This window comes from Podarcis pityusensis (assembly GCF_964106645.2).
Source record: "Podarcis pityusensis genome assembly, chromosome: 9".
Taxonomy (NCBI): Eukaryota; Metazoa; Chordata; class Lepidosauria; order Squamata; family Lacertidae; genus Podarcis; species Podarcis pityusensis.
Window position 1 is genome coordinate 54,142,941 of NC_138034.1, and position 24,320 is coordinate 54,167,260.

The 24,320-nt window shown below is 43.6% G+C and overlaps 1 protein-coding gene across 1 annotated transcript in view; it reads left to right on the forward strand.

Moving 5' to 3' along the window:
- Positions 1-24,320, forward strand: part of PAPSS1 (3'-phosphoadenosine 5'-phosphosulfate synthase 1) — a 48,593-nt gene that overhangs the window by 21,846 nt on the left and 2,427 nt on the right. Inside the window, exons 6-11 of the mRNA XM_081020310.1 lie at positions 3,054-3,167; positions 4,346-4,457; positions 7,417-7,622; positions 10,080-10,215; positions 13,009-13,277; positions 18,495-18,724. Of these exons, the coding sequence (XP_080876436.1) occupies positions 3,054-3,167; positions 4,346-4,457; positions 7,417-7,622; positions 10,080-10,215; positions 13,009-13,277; positions 18,495-18,724 (1,067 nt within the window). The remainder of the gene's footprint in view (positions 1-3,053; positions 3,168-4,345; positions 4,458-7,416; positions 7,623-10,079; positions 10,216-13,008; positions 13,278-18,494; positions 18,725-24,320) is intronic.

Consider the following 24,320-nt stretch of genomic DNA (forward strand, 5'->3'; position numbering starts at 1 on the left):
TAGAGACATTGAAACTGGCCTCAGTCACTGCTTTCTTCCTCAATCTTTTGCAGCCATTATTCTCAACAGTTATTTATAAAATAAAAACTAGTGGAACATACCACTACCATTGTAAAGTCAGCAACACTGCTTACCTTTGGGTCTGACAGTAGATTCCTTTCTGTGCAGTATTATGTATGTTAAAGCTGCCCAGATGCTATGAACTGAAATCTGAGTGGCAGGGTGTTTGCTTTCATTTTGTTAGTTTCTAAAATATTTTGGTAGATGCTCTTTGGATAATCAGTCAGTGTCTATATACAGCCCATCATCTTCCTTCTACAGCAATTGCTGTTTCCTTCGGGAAGGAATTAACATACAAATTTCTGAATGAGGTTCTCATTGAGCTGTTTTCTCAAACTATGCTAATTAGGTTTGGATAGAAGAATCCCCTGTGCATCTAGTTACTGAACCTTTTGACAGATTCCAAGCATATTGGTGTAGATGTTCCAGCCTTGTGAGGAATGGAAGAATTTAGGAGCAGACTTCGGTTTGTGTTAAGTCTTTTGAATGGCTGCCTTATTTTAAGACACCCTGTAGTATATTTTTCCAGATTCAGAATCGAAGCATGATAGACTTTCCTTTTTTTAAGTGCACAGAACTTTTTGGTAGGGGGAGGGTGGGACAAAGAGGCTGCTTAAGCACCAATATTTTAACATGCTTTAAGTTACTTATAGCATTTGAACACGTCATTGGCGAGGAATTTAACTTTGTGGTGACTCTGTCACGTTCTTTTCCCACTCGAATGTTGTTCTGGTTGTCTGTGTCCTCCTCTGTGCTGTCTGGCAAATGCTGAACTGCACTGTTTTTTGGTTTTTTAATTCAAAATGTTCCAAACCAGGCACCACATTTGTATTGTCTTGTGCCATGCTTTTAAGTCTTAGCTGTGATGAGTTTGGGCCATCACACAGTAAGAAAGGGGAGGACAAATTTATCACTGTATAAGGTTTAGATTAGAAAGTGGAGGGAGGACAAATAATTCTTAGTTCCTTTGTTGCTGCTTTGTTGTCTCTCATGAAGTTGGAGGAGGAGGTACAAAAGGGAAGATGTATAGATGTATGGTTCTGTCCATCAGTTAGGAGAACGAATGTCTCCCTGTGCAGAGTAAGCAGCAACAAAGGAAGTAAGGTAAAGGTAAAGGGACCCCTGACCATTAGGTCCAGTTGTGAACGACTCTGGGGCTGCGGCGCTCATCTTGCTTTACTGGCCGAGGGAGCCAGCGTACAGCTTCCGGGTCATGTGGCCAGCATGACTAAGCTGCTTCTGGCGAACCAGAGCAGCGCACGGAAACGCCATTTACCTTCCCGCCAGAGCGGTACCTATTTATCTACTTGCACTTTGACGTGCTTTTGAACTGCTAAGTTGGCAGGAGCAGGGACCGAGCGACGGGAGCTCACCCCGTTGCGGGGATTCGAACCGCCGACCTTCTGATTGGCAAGCCCCAGGCTCTGTGGTTTAACCCACAGCGCCACCTGCGTCCCTAACAAAGGAAGTATGAGCCACCTATTCTTTTTTTCTATCCTAGTGTACATTGTTCCATCAGTTTTGTCAGTGGGATTGCTAGTGCAGGTTGATAACGCTGGGGGAGCAGATATAACTGGAGAACTGCTTCTTTTTCTATCATTCATTCAAGGTAGGGTGCGCCTAGTTCTTCCCCTCTTCATTTTATACGCCCAACAGCCCTTTAAGGTAAGTTATGATGAGAGCATGTGATTGGCCCAGAGTCACTCCATGAGCTTCGTGGCCGAATGAGAAGGGCTTTTTTTCTCGCTGGAACTCACCAGAACTCAGTTCCGGCACCACTCAGGTGGGCAACATTGCCATTGTAAGAGAACAAGGGAGGTGCCCATGGTGAGTTCCAGAATACTACTACTACTACTACTACTACTACTACTAATAAATTTTATTTATATCCCACCCTCCCTAGCTGAAGCCAGGCTCAGGGCGGCTAACAACAATAAAATAATACAACTTTCTAAAATCATTTCATTATAAAATTAATTCAAATCAAATTGATGGCAACCATTGGGCTAGAGTTCTGTGAAGATTGCCAAAGGAGGAAGTCAGGCTGTGCCCTGGCCAAAGGCCTGGTGGAACAGCTCTGTCTTGAAGGCCCTGCGGTAAGATGTCAAGTCCCGCAGGGCCCTAGTCTCTTGTGACAGAGCATTCCACCAGATTGGAGCCACAGCCGAAAAAGCCCTGGCTCTAGTTGAGGCCAGCCTAACTTCTCTGTGGCCTGGGACCTTCAAGATGTTTTTGTTTGAAGACCGTAAGTTCCTCTGTGGGACATACCAGGAGAGGCGGTCCCGTAGGTACGAGGGTCCCAGAACCTCTTTTTCTAGAAAAATAGCACTGCCCATGAACATTTGGACACCGATCTCCCAGGTCTTAATCTCAGCACTCTTAACCACCACCCTGGGGCTTGGATTAAGCATTCATAGGTCTGGTTGAATGGCCACTTTTACTGTAGGGATGGGCAATTGGTTTCCTACCTAGGCTCCCAATTCTAAGACATCTTCTTTTTCCTGTGTATATAACTTGTTTCCATTTAACTAGGCCTCCCGCTTCTTTTTTCATCAGATTATTTACATTCTTGTGGTGAAAGTAGGGTCGAGCCTTTCCTTGGTTGAGAGGTCAGTTCAGCCTTTTTTTGGCTATAAGGGAAGGCAATCAGACCTCCAGGTATAGGGCGGTATATAAATTCAATAGTAATAATAAAATGACAATGCAATCTAAACCAAATCTACTCAGAAGTAAGTCTTGTTGACTTCAAAGGGACTTAACTCTCAGTTAACATCAAAATGTTTTAGAGCCGCTGCTGGATTTTTCAGCGATGTGAGATTTAAGAAGATAAAAATGTTTCTGCAGATAACTTGAATGGCAAAAGCACGAGCATAAATACAGGTTACAGCTAGTTTTAAAAGGCAGCAGGCTGCTGACCCGCAGCACCACCATTTGATATGTAGCATATAAAATAATAATACGAAATTTTAACAACTTTCGCCTTTTTCTTTCAGGACATTGTACCAGTGGATGCCTCTTACGAGGTTAAGGAGCTGTATGTGCCTGAAAACAAACTTAAATTGGCCAAAACAGATGCAGAGTCTTTACCTGCCCTGGAAATAAATAAGGTAATATAGTTTTGCAAAGCCCACAAAAGTATTTTTACTTGTCCAGATAGAACCTGTGTTATTTGTGGCATATTGATCTCCCAGTCTGCTAAAACTGTTTTGCCTTGGAGTCTTCTCTTGCTCACCCCTCGTGATTGGCTGAGTAGCGATTTGCAAGCTTGAGATACAGTGGTACCTCAGGTTCCATACACGTCAGGATACAGACTCCGCTAACCCAGAAATAGTACCTCGGGTTAAGAAGAAGAAGAAGAAGAGCTTGGATTTGATATCCCGCCTTTCACTCCCTTTAAGGAGTCTCAAAGCGGCTAACATTCTCCTTTCCCTTCCTCCCCCACAACAAACACTCTGTGACGTGAGTGGGGCTGAGAGACTTCAAAGAAGTGTGACTGGCCCAAGGTCACCCAGCAGCTGCATGTGGAGGAGCGGAGACGCGAACCCGGTTCCCCAGATTACTTGACTACCACTCTTAACCACTACACCACACTGGCTCCTGGGTTAAGAACTTTGCTTCAGGATGAGAACAGAAATCGTGCTCCGGCGGCGCGGCGGCAGCAGGAGGCCCCATTAGCTAAAGTGGTGCTTCAGGTTAAGAACAGTTTCAGGTTAAGAACGGACCTCCGGAATGAACTAAGTACGCAATCAGAGGTACCACTGTAGCAGGAATTGGGTTCTGTTTCCATGATTCAATTTCAAACTACAATTCTGATTGTTCTGCCTTTCAGCCATAAGTCTATCCCCCCCCACCCCCGCCCAATGTGTCAGTGCTTTGGGACAACTTGCCTTACTTTAGGAAGTATCTTGTTGATATCATTGAACTGGCCTATTTTCCCTTTCTAACTAGTCTGCCACTGTCTCCGGTAATTTCCCCCCTACAGCATCTGTATTGCATCTGAGTAGCCGGTAGTTTAATATAATCACGTTTCTGAAGTCTTCAGCATGCTATGCATTTCTCTTTTTCCACTTCAGTTTAGATTTATGCCTCTGTTTTAATTGGTTAACTTCTCTTTCTGCAGTCCCAAATTTGACTGTTGACCCCTGTGGCATTCATGCAACTTCATTAATCCCTTGTTTGTTAATGGCTACTTGTCTCTGTTTATCACTCTGAGCAGCTGCATCTAGATGCAGTAAAGCAGTGATGGGGGATCTTTGGTCTAATATTATCAACTTTCCTGTTTTAGCTGGATATGCAGTGGGTACAAGTCCTGGCGGAGGGCTGGGCAACACCACTGAATGGCTTTATGAGAGAGAGAGAATACCTGCAGTGCCTTCATTTTGACTGCCTGCTTGATGGTAAGACACCTTGAAATTTACATACAGTAGCATCAGTTTATGTTGGTCATGTGGGCGGGCTTTGGATAATCATCTCATTTAGTCTCTTTAAAACATAGCTTGTCATAGGTCCAGTAAAAAATTCAAAGTCAGCTTCATAAGCCACTTCAAACCATGAGTCATGAAGCTAGCCTATTAAAACTACCCATTGTTTGTTTTTAAACTAGAATCATTGGTTTGAATGTGATGCTAAGCTGAGATTCTTCGAAAGACTCTCGGCTGAGTATGAGGAAAAGGGGAAAGTTTTGCCCAGGCTCCTTGAGGCAAAAGCCAATATTTTTGCAAATGTGGCTACTGGTAAAAAACCAAAACCCTCCTCTCCAGGGTTTTCCCCAAGCAATTGGAGACTGCGCCTGCACTCGACTGATCTTTCCCCTGCCCTTTTCATTTCTCTCTGTGTTATGGGGCACCAGGGAGCAGGGCAGCTGGTTGCAACAGGAGGGGGAGACTCCCTGGATTCTTCAGCAGCCTGTCTCATCTGTTTCCTGGTTCCCCTCCTCTCCTGCCTCTGAGTCTGGTCTGCCTTCTGCCACAGTCTCTTCCTGCTCACTAAACGCTGTTGTCCCTTCAGCTTCCGACATCTCCTCCCCACCAGTTTGCTCCCTCTTCTTTCTCTGACCTTACATCATTGTCCCACCACCAATCCCCTGGTTCTGAGCCTTGTTCCCCTATGGGGTTCCCTTGGAGGTTCCCCAGCTGGTGCCTCCCACCTCTCCTCTGCATCCAGCCAGACCGTGACATCACGTATGGTTGAAACCACATACGTGAAATTCATGTAAGATGCATGCGCACAGACACACTCAACACACACAGCTCCCTGTCACATATAATATATATGCACATGCTTAAATATATTTATACACACAAACATATTTATTGATTTATCTTGTGGACTAGTAGGGACCCAAAAAAATGATCTAGATGTCATTGCTGAAAAAAAGAAGGAACCTGCCAGGAGTCCAGGGGTCATAGTGAGTTTCATAAAGGAGTGAGAAACATGTAAGAGAAGAGCTAATATGTCAAATGCATGGATAGCCATCTGCAAAACATTTACTCTACAAATATTATAACCTTGTATACTAAAATTTGTTTCTTTATTGGAAACAAATGTAGTTCTAAGAATTCCAGGTAATAGCTTCCCGCAAGCATAAAATCAACTGGCAATCGTTGAAGCTTGAAGTGATAAATGCAGAACGTTTCTTTGTAAGGAAATGGATATTTAAAACAAACCATGTATTGTTGTAGGATCGCCATACATTGCAGCAGGCTGTTGGGTGTCAAATTCGCAAGACATAGACAAAAATGCCATGTTCCAGATTAATTTTGTAGGAACTCCCTATTAATATGTGCACAAGCTTTTTCAGCTTGAGCATAAGTTTTGTCAGTGTTACAGTAGGTTCATATTTTGGAGATCTGTTCTTGTTATTAACATTGATTTATTAATTGCCTTCTAAGTCAGTGTTTCCGAAGCTTGGGTCTCCAGCTCTTTTTGGACTACAACTCCCATAATCCCCATCTAGCAAGACCAGTGGTCAGGGATGATGGGAACTGTTGTCCAAAAACAGCTGGAGACCCAAACTTGGCAAACACTGTTCTAAGTGAAGGAGCCTGCCTGATGCCGGAAGGCAGTGTTTTCCAAAGTGTAGGAACTGCCACAATGAAAGATCAATTTAGTACAACTCCGGAACAAATGCTATGTGGCTGTGCCAGTTCTGCGGATCGAAGTGGTTGAATGGGTATATATGTACTTTACCATAGTACTTTTGACATTTGAGAGATTATTGTATTATTCCTACTAATTTTTATGTGCATCGGTGAGCTCCCGATTGCTCGGTCCCTGCTCCTGCCAACCTAGCAGTTCGAAAGTACGTCAGAGTGCAAGTAGATAAATAGGTACTGCTCTGGCAGGAAGGTAAACGGCATTTCCGTGCGCTGCTCTGGTTCACCAGAAGTGGCTTAGTCCTGCTGGCCACATGACCCGGAAGCTGTACGCTGGCTCCCTCAGCCAATAAAGCGAGATGAGCGCCGCAACCCCAGAGTCGGCCACGACTGGACCTATTGGTCAGGGGTCCCTTTACCTTTACCTTAACCACCTTAGTAGAAGTAATACTGGAGAATGGATTGCATAAGTCAAGTAAGTCTGTCTGTGTTTATACCTACCCCTGCCAAAATGTGAACTTCCTTTTATTTCCTCAAAATGCTTCAGTGGGTGCTTCCAACTTTTCTGCAGCAGTTGGGTATCTCTTAGCTTCCAATCTTGCGGATCACCAGAAGGAAATATGTGTCTCTTTGCCCCAGGCATTAGTTATTTGCTTCAACTGCATGACAATAAGGCAATTTCAAGCCAATATGGCAGGGGCAGTATTGGGGAACAGTCGTGTGTGCCCTACTCAGTTATGGAAGAGCTGGGACTTCGCTAAGTTTTTACTGTTGAGTTGGCGGGTTTTTCCACAAGGCACGTTTCCTGGGTGTATCTGTGAATTGATGGCATTGCAACTCTTCCAGAGAACCAGGAACCATTGCAATAGCAGCCCGAATGCCGCATGTGTTTGGAGAGTGCAATTGCTATTTGCATTGCAGTGAGAATGAATATTAGAATGAGAGAGTCTTATGCAACTTGATTCCATCTTCCAGCTCAGGGCAAGGGATCTTCCACTTGTACCCATAATAGACCTGTTCCTTGGTGCCTTTACCTAGGTACCAGTCTGGAGAAGTAAAAAAATTCTGCAAAGGATTCCTGAGACAGGCCTATATCTCAAGTGAACCCAAGGCTATGTAGCCCTGCTATGCATTAGGAAAGGGTGGGCTCTCAGAACAGTAGGCTTTTAAGCACTACTGTTTTGCCAGGACACCTGGATGACTTTTCCATTTAGATGACAACTACCATTGCGTTGCTTCTTCTTCTTTTTTCACCCTACAGGGGGAATCATTAACCTGTCAGTGCCTATAGTGTTGACAGCCACAACGGAAGACAAGGAGAGACTAGATGGCTGCACAGCTTTTGCTCTGCTGTATGACGGTCGCCGTGTGGCTATTCTCCGCAATCCAGAGTTCTTCGAGCACCGGAAAGAGGAACGCTGTGCCCGGCAGTGGGGGACAACGTGCAAGGACCACCCTTACATCAAGGTAGGCTTTTGCAAGGCTTGCTAACCTGAAGCTCTTAATGAAGTTCCATACAGAAGTGCGAGGAATAATCCATATGCAAACCACAGCCCAGATTCCAATCTTCCCTAGCAAATTCTCTCTCCCGTTTGGTACAGCCGACTGCTTGTGGACACATTCTGTGGCCATTCAGAGCGTGGAAGCCTGTCTCGGGTGATTGTGTGTGCATATATAGATAGATATGTGACAGAAACAGATTTAGGATGAGCCCCGTAGTCTGCCAGGGAAGATCAGAGAGAATTTTGTCCTCTCCTGTGGTTTATAAATGTAGCCTTGTGTGCAAGAGACATAGAGGAAGCACACCAAAATGAATTGCTCAGCAGCGATGACAGGAAAACAGCTGGCTGCTCTGCTTCAGGGCTTGGCTCAGCCGGATCAGAATATTTAGAGCCCAGTCTTCAAGTTAATGATTTTTTTAAAAAATGCTATGTTAATTGTTAAATGGCCCTAATTCAGGTCATAGTTCAAATTCTTAAATGGGGTAGAATGCTAGTTTTGCTGCAGGCATGCTTGGGCAAAAGTGGATTTTGTGGGGCTGGGTTGGAAAAAAACATCGTGAAGGCAGGGGTGGGGAGAGAACTGCCTCGCTCCATCTATGGGGCAGGTGGGGAACTGAGTTTGTCTCCCTCACCCCCCACCAACAGAACGAATGCTCTGCCCCAACCACTAGTTGCCTTAGGTCTGGGAAACACAATCTGGCCTCTGCTGTTGAAGAGTTTGGATTTGGATTTGATATCCCGCTTTATCACTACCCGAAGGAGTCTCAAAGCGGCTAAGAATCTCCTTTCCCTTCCTCCCCCACAACAAACACTCTGTGAGGTGAGTGAGGCTGAGAGACTTCAAGAAGTGTGACTAGCCCAAGGTCACCCAGCAGCTGCATGTGGAGGAGCAGAGATGCAAACCCGGTTCACCAGATTACGAGTCTTAACCACTACCCCACATTGGCCAGAGGAGCAACACTGTAGGATGAGTTGCAGAACATGTATTCAAGGAAGGCAGAGAGAGTCTGGCGTAGTGGTTAGAGTGTCGCACTAGGACCTGAGAGAGCAGGACTCAAATCCCCAATCCGCCATGAAGCTCACTTGGTGACTTTGGGCCAGTTGCTGCTTCTCAGCCTAACCTACCTCACAGGGTTGTTGTGGGGATGAAATGAGGAGGGGGAGAACCATGTACACCACCTCGAGCTCCTTGGAGAAGAAAGTGGGACCTAAATGCAGTAAATAAATAAACAAACCACCAACAGTTTGGCCCCAAATGGACACAAAAGCCCGTTTCCAACTCACCATTTTTGTTACGGCATTGTCAAACTGATCCCCTTCCTCTGCATTTCTCCCACCCCCACCCCAATTCCCTTGTACAGTGGTGCCTCGCAAGACGAAATTAATCTGTTCCGCGAGTATCTTCGTCTAGCAGTTTTTTCGTCTTGCGAAGCAACCCTATTAGCGGCTTAGCGGATTAGCGCTATTAGCGGTTTAGCGGCTATTAAAGGCTTAGCGGCTTAGCGGTTTAGCTGCTAAAAGGCTATTAAAGGCTTAGCGGCTTAGAAAAAGCGGGGGAGCGAAAAAAAATCTCAAGACTCGCAAGACATTTTCGTCTTGCGAAGCAAGCCCATAGGGAAATTCGTCCTGCGAAGCGCATTGAAAAACAGAAAACCCTTTCGTCTAGCGGGTTTTCCGTCTTGCGGGGCACCACTGTATATGTTTTTTTTTAATTTGTGAGCTTTTTTTTAAAAAAAAGTGAGTTATTTTGGGGAAAGTTGGATGAAAATAAATATGTGAAGTATAGCTTGGCACGATGGCGCCAGGGGCATATAGCAGCTCTGTTGCGAACTAGGTGAGGGCATCTCGAACACCACCTTCACTAGTCTTAAAGCGTCAACAGTGGCTCCTGATCAATTTCTGGGCCCAATTCCAGGTGCTTGTTTAAAACGCCATAGTCCTGTTGGATCAATCAAAGACATCTTGGTTCCGATAATGGCCATCTACTCCTGTTCCCAGCAAGTGGCCTTAAGTGGTATGCTGAGAGCCAGTGTGGTGTAGTGGTTAAGAGCGGTGGACTCATAATCTGGTGAACCGGGTTCGCGTCTCCGCTCCTCCACATGCTGGGTGACCTTGGGCTAGTCACACTTCTCTGAAGTCTCTCAGCCTCACTCACCTCACAGTGTTTTTTGTGGGGGAGGAAGGGAAAGGAGAATGTTGGGCCACTTTGAGACTCCTTCAAGTAGTGATAAAGCGGGGTATCAAATCCAAACTCTTCTTCTTCTTCTCTGATAGCGGAGCAGAATTCAGTCATTGTAACTATTGGCCATTGATAGCAGTGCCCAATCCCCAAATCTGAAATTCAGAATTAAAAACAGCTTAGACAAATTGCAGGAATAGTGTTGCATGCTGTTGAAACAACTCCGTTCCTTAAATTTCCTAGATGGTCATGGAACAAGGGGATTGGCTTGTGGGGGGTGATCTCCAAGTCCTTGATCGCATTTACTGGAATGATGGCCTTGACCAATACCGTCTCACACCTGCTGAACTAAAGCAGAAGTTCAAAGACATGAATGCTGGTAAGTTATTGCATGAAGAGGGGTGGTGTGAAAGTGAGCAAGAGACAGAGAAATTCATTTCCCGCTGCCCAGAAGCTCACCAGCAATGTCTCTTTCAGCAAAGGGCAGCACAGTACCAGTGGGATTTTACTTTATTTCCCCTTTTTGTTTTGAACAAAACACAATTTCTGTGATTGCAGTCCTAAAAAAGCAGTAGTGAAGGACTGTGGTCAAAGTAGTTCTGAAAGTGTTTGCTTGCCTTCCAAAAGTGATCGGCGGTGGTAACAACTTTTCAAACACCTTTGGTGATGTGTGCCCAAGTTTTGCTGCACCTTTTAAAAGACTTGCCAGGTAAATCCCAGCGTATGGTGAATCTTATGGTCTCTCTCAGTACTTCGACTGTTTTGCCTTTGTTGAATTGTCCTAGATTTTCTTGTGAAAGCAATAAAAAAAAAGTCCTTGCAAAGGAACAAACCACATGTGTCTCACAGGGAACTCAGAGTGCGATGAAAGGTATTACAGTTTTTCTGAAAAATTAGTTTTGGGAATAGTTTTGCTAGCTTCACAGCCGAGTTGAGAAATCCGCAGCCTGTTAGGTTGTTTGTTTTGTTTTCCATTTTTGTGTTTCGTGTTAGAGAAATAAGGAACAGACCAAGCAGTAATAATCTGGCAGCTGATTGTTCTGTGCTGTTTTAGCTGGGATAGTGAGAGCAGCCTCCTGTACAACTCTCAAAAGGGTGCTTGGGGGAAGGCGGCTGAAAACAGAGGCAGGGGAAAAATAAAAACCCATGTTCTTCTTTGAAATAACCAAATTATAATAGGTAGGACCCCAAGCTTGAATTAATTTTGGTTTTATATGGGAGAGAGGCGGGTTAAATCTCCATTGGTAAGGTTGATATTTAAGGGTGAACTTTTTTCTTTGAATTTATTTTGGCCCTGAGATATTTCTTTAATAGGGCAAAAGGGCATGGCAGCATATGTGAAGGCGTTGTGCTAAAGGGTTGGGTTTTTGGAAGACAGTACTTTTAGAGTTACATAATTATAACTGGTAATTCATTCACCTGAGTTAGCTTTATTAAATATATTTCAGAGTCAGAATGCAGATATCTTATTTAAATCTCTCATTGCTTACCCACTGTTTGCCCGGTTTGGGAAAGACTTGGAAGGGGTGTCCTTATCAAATTGGCTTAAAGGAGCTTGGACCGATGGAGAAATTGAACAACAAAATATGGTTAGCTCATGAACGAGACACAAGGACTCATTTACAACTGACTACATAAATAAGGAAAAAAATTCTGATTTTTTTTTTGAGACATCCAGACTTTTTGTCGTTGTTCTGTGTCTTTAGACTGCTGATTGTGTATTCTTGTGCTGTATTTTCACAATAATTTTTGTTAAGGGTTTTGTGTGTTTGTTTTCCAAAAAGTCCATAAAGTTATTTTTTAAAAAATAGAAAAAAGTTTTGTGGATGTGTTTGCAGTGGGAAGGAACTTCTAGTAATGAGTAGTGGTTTTAGAAAACATTCTTTAGAATATACTGGACCTAAAGTTTTGCTACTGTACTGTTAGTATTACTTAAATTGATCAGCTCATTCAATCAGTTAGAGCTATGAGTAGACAGCATGTAGCACTCCAGATGTTCTTGGACTACAGCTCCCATGATCCTTCACCACTGGCCAAGCTGTCTGGGGCTGATGGGAAGTGGGGTCCCATCTGCATGGAATCTCATTAGCTTCCCCGAGCTAGAAGTTAGGTAATGGAATTTAAAACCTTCCGTTGTCTTAAAAAGAAGCAACTTGACATTTACAGATCTTGAGTAGCTTGTTTGGAAAACCAAACATAACACGAGAACTGAGCTGCTGCACTTTTCTGTAGTAAAAAAAATGAGCAATGAGTAGAAACAGGACTTGTTATACTTGGGTTAAGAAAACGGAGGCTCTAGTCCAGTGATAGCAAGTCATGTGGAAAGAGATTTCCATGCGTGGCGAAGTTGAAGTGGGAAAACACACACACACCCTCTTTCCATTATGAAAGGGAGAAGCATCTTTTATCTCCCCCTGCTTTGCCCCATGTAGTGTCTGATTCTTGCCAGTTTTGATAACTTCTAAAACATGTTTAGGGCAAGGGGGAACTCACTGCTCCTGTAGCAATGAGTGTTTAATTTGGGGTTGGTTTTTTGTGGCATGCCTATAATGCATACAAAAATTCCCTTGATTCAAGGGAATATGTTGATCGGCCAAGCCTCTTTTGATTCTTGGTTTCGCTACTCTTTTATTTCCAGCCATTTATCTAATTGAGAGCTATTTAAATATCCCTGTCAGAGCTCTCATCGCTCAGTTCGCAGCATTGAGACATTACACGACCAGTGATGAGATGTGGCAGCCCTGTGCTGCTGGGCTGCCGTTTGAAGGATCCTTGGCGCCAAACGCAGGTGACAATAGTGCTGGCGAAATGTCATATGATTGTAGAAAATGCCAGGCAGCCAGCCACTGGCTGAGACTTTAAATATTCCCAATAGAAGTACAGCCCTGTGTAGTAGTGTTCATTGCAGCAATGTTGTTCTTTGATCTCTCAAATGCTTGGCACTGTCAAGCGGACAGCTGTGTTGTCGTATCTCTCTTCAGTCGTCTGGCAGGGTTCCTGTCACCCACCCATTCCTCTCCCAGCTGCATTGGGAGCGAAGCCTTTCTGCAAATGATAGACTGTGCAAGGTCTGAAACCGAGGCCTATAGAACATTGCAGGCTGCTTGTCGCTGACGGCTTCTGCCTGAATGAATAACTGTCAAGCATATTGGCTCTCTCTTTCTCCCCTTAGACGCTGTCTTCGCCTTCCAGTTGCGCAACCCTGTGCACAGCGGACATGCCCTGCTAATGCAAGATACTCATAAGCAGCTTCTGGGTCGAGGTTACAGGCGCCCAGTCCTCCTTCTGCATCCTCTGGGGGGCTGGACAAAGGACGATGACGTTCCTCTGTCGTGGCGGATGAAACAACACGCAGCAGTCCTGGAGGAAGGGATATTGAACCCAGAAACGACTGTGGTGGCCATATTTCCTTCTCCCATGATGTATGCTGGACCAACTGAGGTATAACGAGTTGTGTTTTTGTTCTTAGTTCATCCCGACTGATTTCCCTGATGTTTGTTTGTCAATATGGTCTCCTTCGGAGACAACCACTACACTCCAAAACCCTTGCGTGGTGGTTGTGCTGCGAGGAATTTCCAGAGTTTGGTTTCAAGGCCTTAAATGGGAGGTCCTTCAGAAACTTCCTGTTTACACTTAAAGGGGCTTGTTGCGCCATCTCTTCCTCTTCCCTTTATTTCAAAGGTCATATGAGTGCTCTTTAACAGGTTGAATCGTGGCCAAAGCTGAAAGAGCTGGGTTCTCTTCTTATTCCAATGTTTTTCGTCTGATCTACATGGAGTTGAGGAAAACAGCTGAGAAGGGAACATGCTTTTGGCAGACTCCTTGACTGAACAAATGGCTTCGAGGCATGACATGCAGTGCTATAAAGATGGCTTTCTTTCAATCTGCGATTTAGAAATATTTGAGTTGCTTATTGGTGGGGATTAAGCTTTTTTATACCCTATTGCCATTTTGCATTTTGTAAAGCTTTTGAGGTCGTTTCACTTCTGTTCCCTCCCAATTGCTTAAAGTCCATTTACTTTTAGGCCATTTAGCTTGCTTGCTGGGGTGGTGGCGGTGGTGAGTAAAATTCATGCAGAAGGCAGAACCACATTAATCCTAGGATTCAGGTGAAATATATCCTGCCATTTCTTTTGATGATCTTTCTAATCTGTGTCCTATCTGTATTTTGAAAGAGTCTCTCACTTGATGGACTCTTCAGCCTAGGGGAGAAGACTGGACTAAGGTGAGGTAGCATGTAGGATAGTAAACGCAACTTGGGACTTCTGTCCAGGGAAATTCTACTAAAAAGGTGCTAAACTCATAGCGTCAAAGCTGTGGGGTCTTGTATTGTTAGCTAGCCATCATGCCCTTTGTGTGTGTATATATATATATATGTTTAAAAAAGGTGTTTGCCTCAAATAACTGCAGAGAACTTTGCAAAAACTCAAAACAGAAAACTATAATCTTAAGAATTCTGATACTTGGGCAATGCAAATGTTTTTGTGTGGAGAATTCCATCCTTTGGATCTCTGGCATCTTCCTTTCAGGCTTTCCTTTTCAAGACTTCCCTTATCTCCATTTTACATTCCTAAAATGCTAGTTTATTAGTGGAAGAGCACTGTCCATGCATATTTTTAATGCTTCACACTATGGGCTATCACACTATCTGGAGCAGGGGTTGGGTAAATCCTGTTCACTACAATGGAAACAGATAACATGCCTGATCCCTTCACTACTTGCCATATTTATTGTGTTTTCCGAAAACTTTGCATGTGAACATGCTTTCCCTTGTGGTTTTGAGATGTGCGTTTGGGGAACATGGAAGCAAGGAGCTGAACAAAACCTGTAAACACTGTTTTCAGTCATGGATGCAAATAAAATAAGAAATGTTCCTTTATTTATGCCGCGTTTTTCAATGACCTCAGAAAACCATTTGCCAATAGTGTGTTTTAGGCAACTAATAAAATACAACTCTTCCTTTAATCATTTTCTGTAGGTCATTTAGAAGACATTGGTACCAGATTTGTTTCTGTAGCACAAATGACTTGCAGAACAACAGACAGCTGCTAAGCCAATATGGTTATCAACTGTCTGAACATAGTTTCCCAGTCAGTAAAGATTTAATGGACATGTTTTGTTGGTCTCAATCTGATATATTTTTTTTTGAAACTCCTTTAAAAACAAGCTTTTTATGGGGTGCTGTCCAATAAGCTAGGAAATTGTGTTTTCAGCCTATAGGTTTATTACCTACATGATAGCAAAAGATATGTTTGAAAAGTATAGATACTTTTGCAGGAGTGGGGTTGGGGTAAATCCTGATTGCTAAAATCATTGGGGAAGATGCGTGCATAGCGGCTTATGTCCAACACTATCAGTCTTTTGGAAAACAACCTTGCTCATAAACCTTATGAATTTTTACCAGTAGGATGGGAATCTTCCTTCCTTGCTTGATTTGCCTACAGCAACCTAAAGCAAATAATTTTCCAAATCTGTCCTAAACACCCAGAGCTGGAGTGGCACAGCTGTGCATCATTGTTTAAATAGGACATACTGGTGTAGAGCAAACTCCTAAAAGTTTGGGATAACAAGGGGGGGGGGCCCACATGTTTTTGAAACATATCTCCCTCCAGCTGCAGCATAATCTGTAGTGCATGTCCCTCCTTCTTGTGGTCAAGGTGAAAATGTTTACCACTTGTTCACTCTGGCAATTGTTCAGATTAGCTGCTGGCTGTCATACTTGCACTCTGGTGTGCAGAGGGTTTGGGTGGTAAACTTCTTTTGCTAGTACAGTGGTACCTCGGGTTACATACGCTTCAGGTTACATACGCTTCAGGTTACAGACTCCGCTAACCCAGAAATAGTGCTTCAGGTTAAGAACTTTGCTTCAGGATGAGAACAGAAATTGTGCTCTGGTGGGGGGGGGGTCGGCAAGAGGCCCCATAGGCTAAAGTGGTGCTTCAGGTTAAGAACAGTTTCAGGTTAAGTACGGACCTCCGGAACGAATTAAGTACTTAACCTGAGGTACCACTGTAATCTGTGCGTTTTATAATGTCACATTTTAAAGTGTTTTGAAAAAAGTTGTGAGTGTGATGGTTGCAGTGGTGCCCACACTTTTTTCAAAGAGGGCCGGATTTGATGAAGTGAACATGTGTGAGGGCCGACCAAAGTTGTTGAGGAGCTTTTTGGGGAATTTAACCCCAAAGTTGTTGAGCTTTTTCTACAATTTTACCCCAAAGTTGTTGAGTTTTTTTTCAGCATTTTACCCCAGGACATATACTGCCACGGGGGCTGGATTAAATTGACCGGCGGGCCAAATTAGGCCCCTGAAACGGACCTCAGACATGCCTGGTTTAAAGCTTTCTCTGAAACCTGATGTCTGACTTGCAACATAATGTGCCAGTAAAGAAGAAAGAGCTTGACTGCATTTGTAGTGGCACTGATGTGTTATGTTAATGTTTATTTCTGTGCTGCCTTTCAGCCCAAAAAAGCCCCCAAGTAGACTCACAAGAGATACAATAAATAAATAATGTTAGATACCAGATAAAAATCTTTTGGGCAGTATTCAGCACACCATGGAAAAGCTTAGAGGACACACTAGCCTGGAATCTGTACAAGAACTTTATTATTTCTCTCCAAGAGGAACAGAACAGCAACAGGTAAACTCCTGATTCTGCTGCACTGCCACCTAGTGATTAAACTATATAATGACACAATCCAAGCACATTACTTACTATGAAAAGTCTTTTTCCGCCCTGAATTTTGTAACTTTGTCTTTTGTGTTTTGTTTGTGTTGTCACTTCTGGGTAGATGAGAAACTCTGCAGTCTTTGACTACTGCAGAGGAGCTTGCAAGCAAGGGTGGGGGGAGATGAGTGAATGCTAAGAAGCATAAACCTTTGTCAGCTTGCAGTTCTGGAGCTATTCTTAAGCATCCAGCTTAAAATGAATAATTTTTGTTGCAAACACTTTTTATTAGCAATTTATTTTATTATGTCAAAAGGATGTGAATTGGAAATCTCCTGGCTGGAATAAGCAAAATGGTGTTGTTGTTTTTCTTGAGCAAAGGTTCTGGAAAAAATTAGGAGAATCTCAGCTTACTACTTCTCTTTCCTCTGTGGTTGTGCAAAAGCCTCAGAAACTCACAGATGAATAAAAGATCTCTAACAAACCCACAAAATCCATCTCATGATTAGGGCTGCAAAGTTGGATTGATTAACTGGTTAGATTATTCTTATTTTTTAAAACAAAATCTGTCGCTTGACTACAAAGATGCCCAGGCTAACTCTTGTTATTTTTGTTTTTAAAAGCATTTTTAAAAATTAGACGTACATACTCAGGGTTGCAGGTTCGATGCCCGTATGGGACAGCTGCATATTCCAGCACTGCAGGGGGTTGGACTAGATGATCCTCAGAGTCCCTTCCAACTCTATGATTCTATGACCTATATAAGCCTATATCTTTCCAGGTTTATTCTGGTTTCAAATAAGGGTTAATATTATGGCATAAAACGGTAGCATTCAGATTAACTGGTAGCCTAGGAAACCCTCCTGCAACATGAAGGGCAATATGGCCACACACCCAGCAATTACCGTAATTTTCCATGTGTAAGACGAGGATTGTTTATTTTAAAATTATGTTACAAATTGGGGGGTTGTCTTATACACGGATAGTGCAGTGTGGGAACGGGCGCTTGGTTGCTTCTGCGAGCAGGAGATAGTCAGTGGCAATTGGGCGGGTGATTGGAGACTGTGGCAAGGGCTGTTGTAGATTAGCTGTTGCTGCAGCAATTGGGCGGGTGATTGACAGGTGCTAGTGGTGACCAGGCAGACGATTGGTGGCTTTGTCGATGTGTGAGATTGCCTGCATTTGTCTGGTGGGTGAAAGATTATCAGGAATCCTCCCCCAAAAAAGCTCAACAGCCCTGGGCAATCCCCCCTCAAAAAACCCAACAAGTCTGGGCAATACTCTCCCCCCAAAAAAGCTTAACTTTTGGCAACCTCCCCCCATTTTCTTAATTTGGAGTCCCCCAAAATAGGGGGTGTCTTATACACGGGGGCGTCTTATACACAGAAAAATACGTATTTCTCTGGGCAATGGGTTCACTCATGACCTTGAAACCAGCTCACCAGCTTTTTGCTTTCTGCTTCTACACGCCATCCCCCCAACTTGTTGCTCTTTTAAGAATCCAGTTTCCCTCCTTGTCCATGCCTTCCCACTTTAGCTAACCAGAGTTGAATGCATGACTGCGATTGAAAGCTTTCCTTGGCACTAGTCTCTGTCTTGTCCAGAGGCATGCCTTTATGGTCACTTGATCAAAGGGGAGCTAATTGACTCAAATGGGTAGCCTCCCCTCGAGAGTGCTAGTTTTGACTCCTGGCAGGAAGGTTTCTTTGCCATGGGGCCGTCTATTGTTTTAGGGAACTGCTGTACAAATTACTTTCAAGTATTGCCTTTCCGAATGGTGTGTGTGTGTGTGTGTGTTCGTTCACCCATACCTAATAAACAAGTGGGTGACCACAGTAGCTCTGCTGTGGGTGAGCACATGACCTGGAGGCTTGTTTCGGAGAGCTGGAGAATATTTTTTTGCTTTCTTGTACAGCGAGTGATGGGCTTCTTCTCCGGTTTCCATGGTTCCATCCTCCCTTCTGCTAACGTTGCTTTTCCGATCTCATCCTAGGTTCAGTGGCATTGCAGGTCGAGGATGGTAGCTGGAGCAAACTTCTACATTGTGGGTCGAGATCCTGCCGGCATGTCTCATCCCGAGACTGGAAAAGATCTCTACGATCCAACCCATGGTGCCAAAGTGCTGACTATGGCGCCAGGCCTGATAACGCTGGAAATCGTACCCTTCAGAGTGGCAGCTTATAACAAGAAAAAGAAATGCATGGATTACTATGACTTGGAACAGTAAGTTTTTTCGGTTTTAAGAGCTGATTAATGTCCCACGGTCCCACACAGTACGCTGGATATGGTGATTTGGAATTTGGCTTTGCACACCAGCACGTCTCAGCATATACCTTCCAAGTAAATTCTCATTTCTCGGGGTCCAAGGTCCATTCATTCCTGTCTTGTTTGGAAACCAACGGCCCCCACTGGAAACCATTTAGCGATTTTAAGCTGGTATCTTGTGAACTTTGTATAACCGCCCCCCCCCCCCGAAAACCAACTTGAATCTGCGCTGCTCTGAATTTGCTTTGCCAGTCTGGGTGGCCTGGGAATGAAACCAGACTGTGTTCCCGCATCTATCATACAAAATATTGCTTTGCCACGATAATGTAGGCCATGTTTCAAATTTTTGTTTCAAACTTCTTCTTTTAAGAGTTTAGTTTCAGGTTACACATGATACTGTTGTTCAGTTTTACAAGTTTCTAGGTTATGTTTCAATTTCAGTATGTTTATAATTATGGGCAGTACTTTTGTCTGTGGTACCTGTCTAAAATCCCTCTGTATAAATCTTTAATTTTTTGTTAGCACACTTTATGCAGAATGCTGCGTTGTGTAGGACAGAAATCAGATGCAAGGTAGGCTGTACATTCATGTCACTGACAGATTTAAGGAAGCCTATTTATGCTTCAGATAGAAAAACAGTAAATAAAGAAACCTACAAAAAGAGACCTCAACAAAATACAGCGGATCAGTCGGTTTATTTTTATTCATTTATTTAATTTAAATATTTATAAGACACACTTTCATATAAAATATTGTTGGCAAGCAGAGGCGTTATGTTGCAAAGTTGGTGCAAAATCAGGCATGCATAATTTTATAAACTTCTATTATCTCATCTCTTACTCTCCTCCTTCTCTAAGCTAAAAAGACCCAAACATTGCAACCTTTCTTCATAGGGAAGTCGCTTCACCCTTTGGTCGTTGCTCTTCTCTAAACCTTTTCCAGCTCTACAATATCCTTTTTCAGGTCAGGCGACCCTACACACCGTATTCCAAATGCAGCCTGCACCAACAATTTGTGCAATGTTGTTAACGATACTGTTTAATTTCCAAGGTTTTTAATTAAGATATGCTGCATCATGGAGGAGATTAAGGGGGGGGGGGGAATGGTAGTTTCCATAACATCACCTCTCGTATGAGAGGCAGAAAGAAATTCTGACACAATTTCATGCATTTTTTAGCATGAGTTGCGCAAGCAGCCCTAGTGACAATCCTGTTCTGGCTCTGTGCACAGTGTCACAAATCCAATATTCTGTCATCTGTTGGGTTGGTTGGTCACACAGGGTTAATGCTCCATTAGAAAGCAGGGCCAGTGAATGTGGTGTTTCTTCTGGAACACACACACACACACACACACACACACACACACACACCAGATTCTGGGAGGGCCCAGTCAGGAAGCCCAGCTGGGAGTTAGCATTCTTGTTTTTATGTTCCGTAGCAACGTCACTCTTATTTGTCTCGCTGCTTCGTGTGGACAGGCATTGTCTGTCACACGGATTAGCACCTTGGATGTGTCGGCTGGGAATGGTGTCTGTACTCAGGCCTTCACTCGCTCGCAGCCAATCTCTGCCCCGAATCAAACCCCAGCGAAGTTTCCAGAGCAGCTGGCCTTGTGGCGCAGGTGGCTGTTTGCTGGTTGGTGGCGGCCTGGAAAATGTATACTTCCCCTGCTGTATAAAAACAGCTCGCTGCATGCTGTGGCCTTTTCCATCCGCGAGGCACGGCGGTGGTGGGGAAAAAGAAAAAAGCATGCGGCCGGGCAAAAGCTTCCAAGTGGTTCTTAATTAATTAGGCTGTGCCGATGTGTTTACTGTAGCTGGATTGGAAAGAAGATGGCTGGCAAGACGTGAAAGCAGAACTCCCATTTGGAATGGTGTCTGCAGCATGAAGCGCAGATGTAGGGTGAAAGATTCTCAGAAGAAGGTGCCTAGGGAGCGGCGCTTTAAATCCCCCTTCAAAAGGGAAGCATGCCAGCCGACAGAGCTACACACACACACACACACACACAGAGAGAGAGAGAGAGAGAGAGAGAGAGAGAGCTTGGCACTCTGGGGGAATATAAGGCTTTGATTGGCCTCCTTTCCCCTCTTTTAATCAAAAAGTCGGAACAGAACAAACTTGTAGGCTTTTATTATTCCATTTCCTGTGCCAGACAGCAGGTCATGCTCAAATCTTCTACATAAATATGGGTATTGTCACTTGAGGAATTTTTGATTAAACAAAATGCAGCGTTGGAGCAGTTTATTGCCTGAAGAGACAAGCAGCGGCCCTAGAGCACGATACAGATTGTCTGTTCTTCTCTTCCCCTTCCCCTCACCCAGTGCCATTTGTATTTGAATCGGAAAGACGTTTTTGAAACCTTGGCAGGCACCAGCCACATATTTTATTTTTTGCAGGCCCAATGCGCAAAGTGGAAAATTGGGAAGGAGTGTGCATAGGGAATGTTTCACAAGGGGGAAATTAAGATGGGTTTAGTCTTCCCAGAGTCCTAGACTCGGTCTTGGACTATCAATAGCAAGCATGTTCCTCAATTGTGTAGGTAGCACTTTGTCAAGACTTCTGGACGATCCAGGCAATGAATACAGTAGGAGGGCTTTTGAAGTATTGAAAACATTGATTGTGATGAAAATTTGCCAGTAAACACACACACACACACACAGAGAGAGAGAGAGAGAGAGAGAGAGAGAGAGAGAGAGAGAGAGTGTTTGGCCAGTTATCAGACTGCTTATGATGAAAGAACATCTGGCCTATTTAATATTTTTTTTTTTTTTAAGAGTACATGTATTTGGCCATGTGAGGATGGGTAAATATTACAAGACAAGACTTGGCAAGTCAACCATATTGTTTTGGTGGTGCACAGATTCATAAGCTTTTATTGGAACACTACTGTACAATTTAGCCACAGGGTGCTGCTCAGAACAAGCATTGTTCAGCATGGAAATGTGTCTTGCAAAAAACCCAAGAGAGGTCCCTTTGGAGAAGTTAATGGTTCTGTGTCTTTGCAATATCGGATGTCCCTTTATCCCTTGCAGAGTTTTTGTATACAGTAGCTCTAGGAAGTTTATATCCGCTCCTGGAGCATTTGTTGTTGGCCCAAGAGAATGAGAGGTGGTTGCCACACATGCTTCTTGACTGATGGCTACAGTTTAGCAGGAGGGTCCTTTAGCTTAGTTAGAGAAACACTTGCTGTGCATGCAGAATTTGATAGCTCAGCTAGAACGTGTACTGCTGCATAGCAAAGGTACAAGCAAGTCCCAAGAGGATGGTAGGAATGAATGTCAAGCAGAATTGTGGAAAACTTGCCCAGGTGAGGAAGAAAAAACCCTGGACTAAAAACTCTTGCAAGTACTGGGGGGGGGGGGGGGAGCTTTCACTCTTCCCTATTTTAATAAACCTCTTATTATCCAGCCAGACTAATTGGATTCAGATCAGAAGAGAGAAAGTAGTTCTTCGAATGCAGTACATAATATGCAGAGTTCTGTATTCCACAAGACGTCGTGATGGCAACGAAAGCTTAGATGGCTTTAGAAAACGGGGATTAGCCAGATTAGAAATCTCTATCAGTGGCTATTAGGCATGGAAACTTAAGCGGAAACACATTTTGTGGAGGCTGTGTGCCACTGAATGCTGCTTGTTGGATGACATCGGAATGGCAAAGCTGTTGCTTATGTGCCCTGCTTGTGGGGCATCTGATTGCCCAATGTAGGAAACAGGACACTAAGCTAGAGGGGCGCCTGGCGCAATCCTGCAGGTGTGCTCTTACGTTACATCCTTATGACTTCTCATATGGCACGTGTTGTTTTGAAGCCAAAGAGAAACATAAACGTTGCTCTTTCTGATCCTCCACATTTTAATGATTGACACTATGAGAATTGTGTTTTTTTTAACCTTTATCTTTTCCATTTATGAATTGCTTCCCGTTACGCATCCCGAAGCAGTTTACAATATAATAACATATATAAAAGCAGTTTTTTAAAATAAAAAACCCCAGTTATAAATACAAAACAGTTTAAAACAATGGCATATACATAAAACCCAATTCAAATCCAAGGCAGATACCAACTGGGATAAAGGTCTTAGAAGACTTTAACGGGTGCCAGAAAGACAATAGAGAAGGCATGGGGCTGGTATGCAGTGGGAGGGAGTGCCAAAGGTTAGGTACTGCCTCACTAAAGGCTGGATTCCAACATTGTGCAGAACAGACCTCATGATAGGATGGCATCTGCAGGACTCCTCCTCCTTCAGAATGCAGTGATTGCTTGGGGATGTAGGGGATGAAGCAATCTTTTTGCTGAGGTGGATTTAGGGCCGCGTGACCCGTTCCACCACACTGGGCACTGAGCCTAGGGGACACCGCAGGTCACAGCAACTATGACATAGTTATTTGAGCAGGCGAGAGGTTTTTTTTGGGGGGGGAGGCGGGATTTGGCCTTGTACAGGGCACCGCTGAAATTTGAAAGGCCAAAGTCCGCCCTGCTTTTAGATCTTTTTGTCACAAGCTGTATAGGACTTTGCGCACCAATGGCAGCACCTCAAACCTATCCCAGTAGCTAATCGGCAGCCAGTGTTGAAATATTCTTATAAAAAGCAAAACATCGTATGGAATTTAAAAAAACAACGTTCCTGCCCCAAAGATTGCAATTTAATAAACAGCATAGAGATTTTAAAAAAAGAAATTGGACACTCATCTAACCAACTTGAGTATAATGGAAGCCTCTATTTGTTAAGGTTCTTAAAGGATGAACCAGTTGAGTGTACCAGATCTCAACAAAAGCAGAGTATTGCAAGCAAAAGAGAGAGAATGACTCGAGTTACAAATCTGCTGCCCAGATAGGAAAGGGGAAAAAAGGACCAAGGTCAAAACAATTCCCTTGAACAGGACCCAGACATGAATGGGCTTCAAAAAGGCAAAATACGAATGTACCAACTCAAACCTGCTCACAGTCAAAGTTGATGGACATCATTAAGGATTGCTCTTCATGCAGTTCTGCTTGACAGGGGCAATCAAAGAATTGCAACAATCCCACCTTCAATTGCATACAAAATAACTGGATGTTGCAACTTCGTATCCAGTGAATCAAATCAAAGATGTATGCCCCTGTTGTGTTGCATGCACTGTGAGAAAAACGTAGTCCCTGTTTGCTAAGTGTAGCTTAATATCCGCGCAAACAAAACGATCCCCAGCAAACATTTGGCTTCTATTCTCCCCCTCCCACCACCACCACCCTGAGCCATATCCAACTGAGGTCAGCGTTTGGCTTATATTTCAAACAAGCTAGCAGCAGATGAGTAAGAAATAGATGCTGCAAACTGAATAAACAGAGTAAGTAAAACCATTGCATTTTATTGTTGGATTAATCGCTGTTGCTCCAGAGGATTTAGAAGTTCCTGTCTCTTTGCATCCTTATTTTTAATTTGCTTTAATAAAATTCAATCTAGGTACTTTACAAAAAAAAAATCTTGTGGTGACCTGGATTTTTGGTTTTTGCCTCATGGGTCCTTCTAGCAATTTGATAAATGTTATGTTTCTGACTGAATGAAAATATTTTCCATTC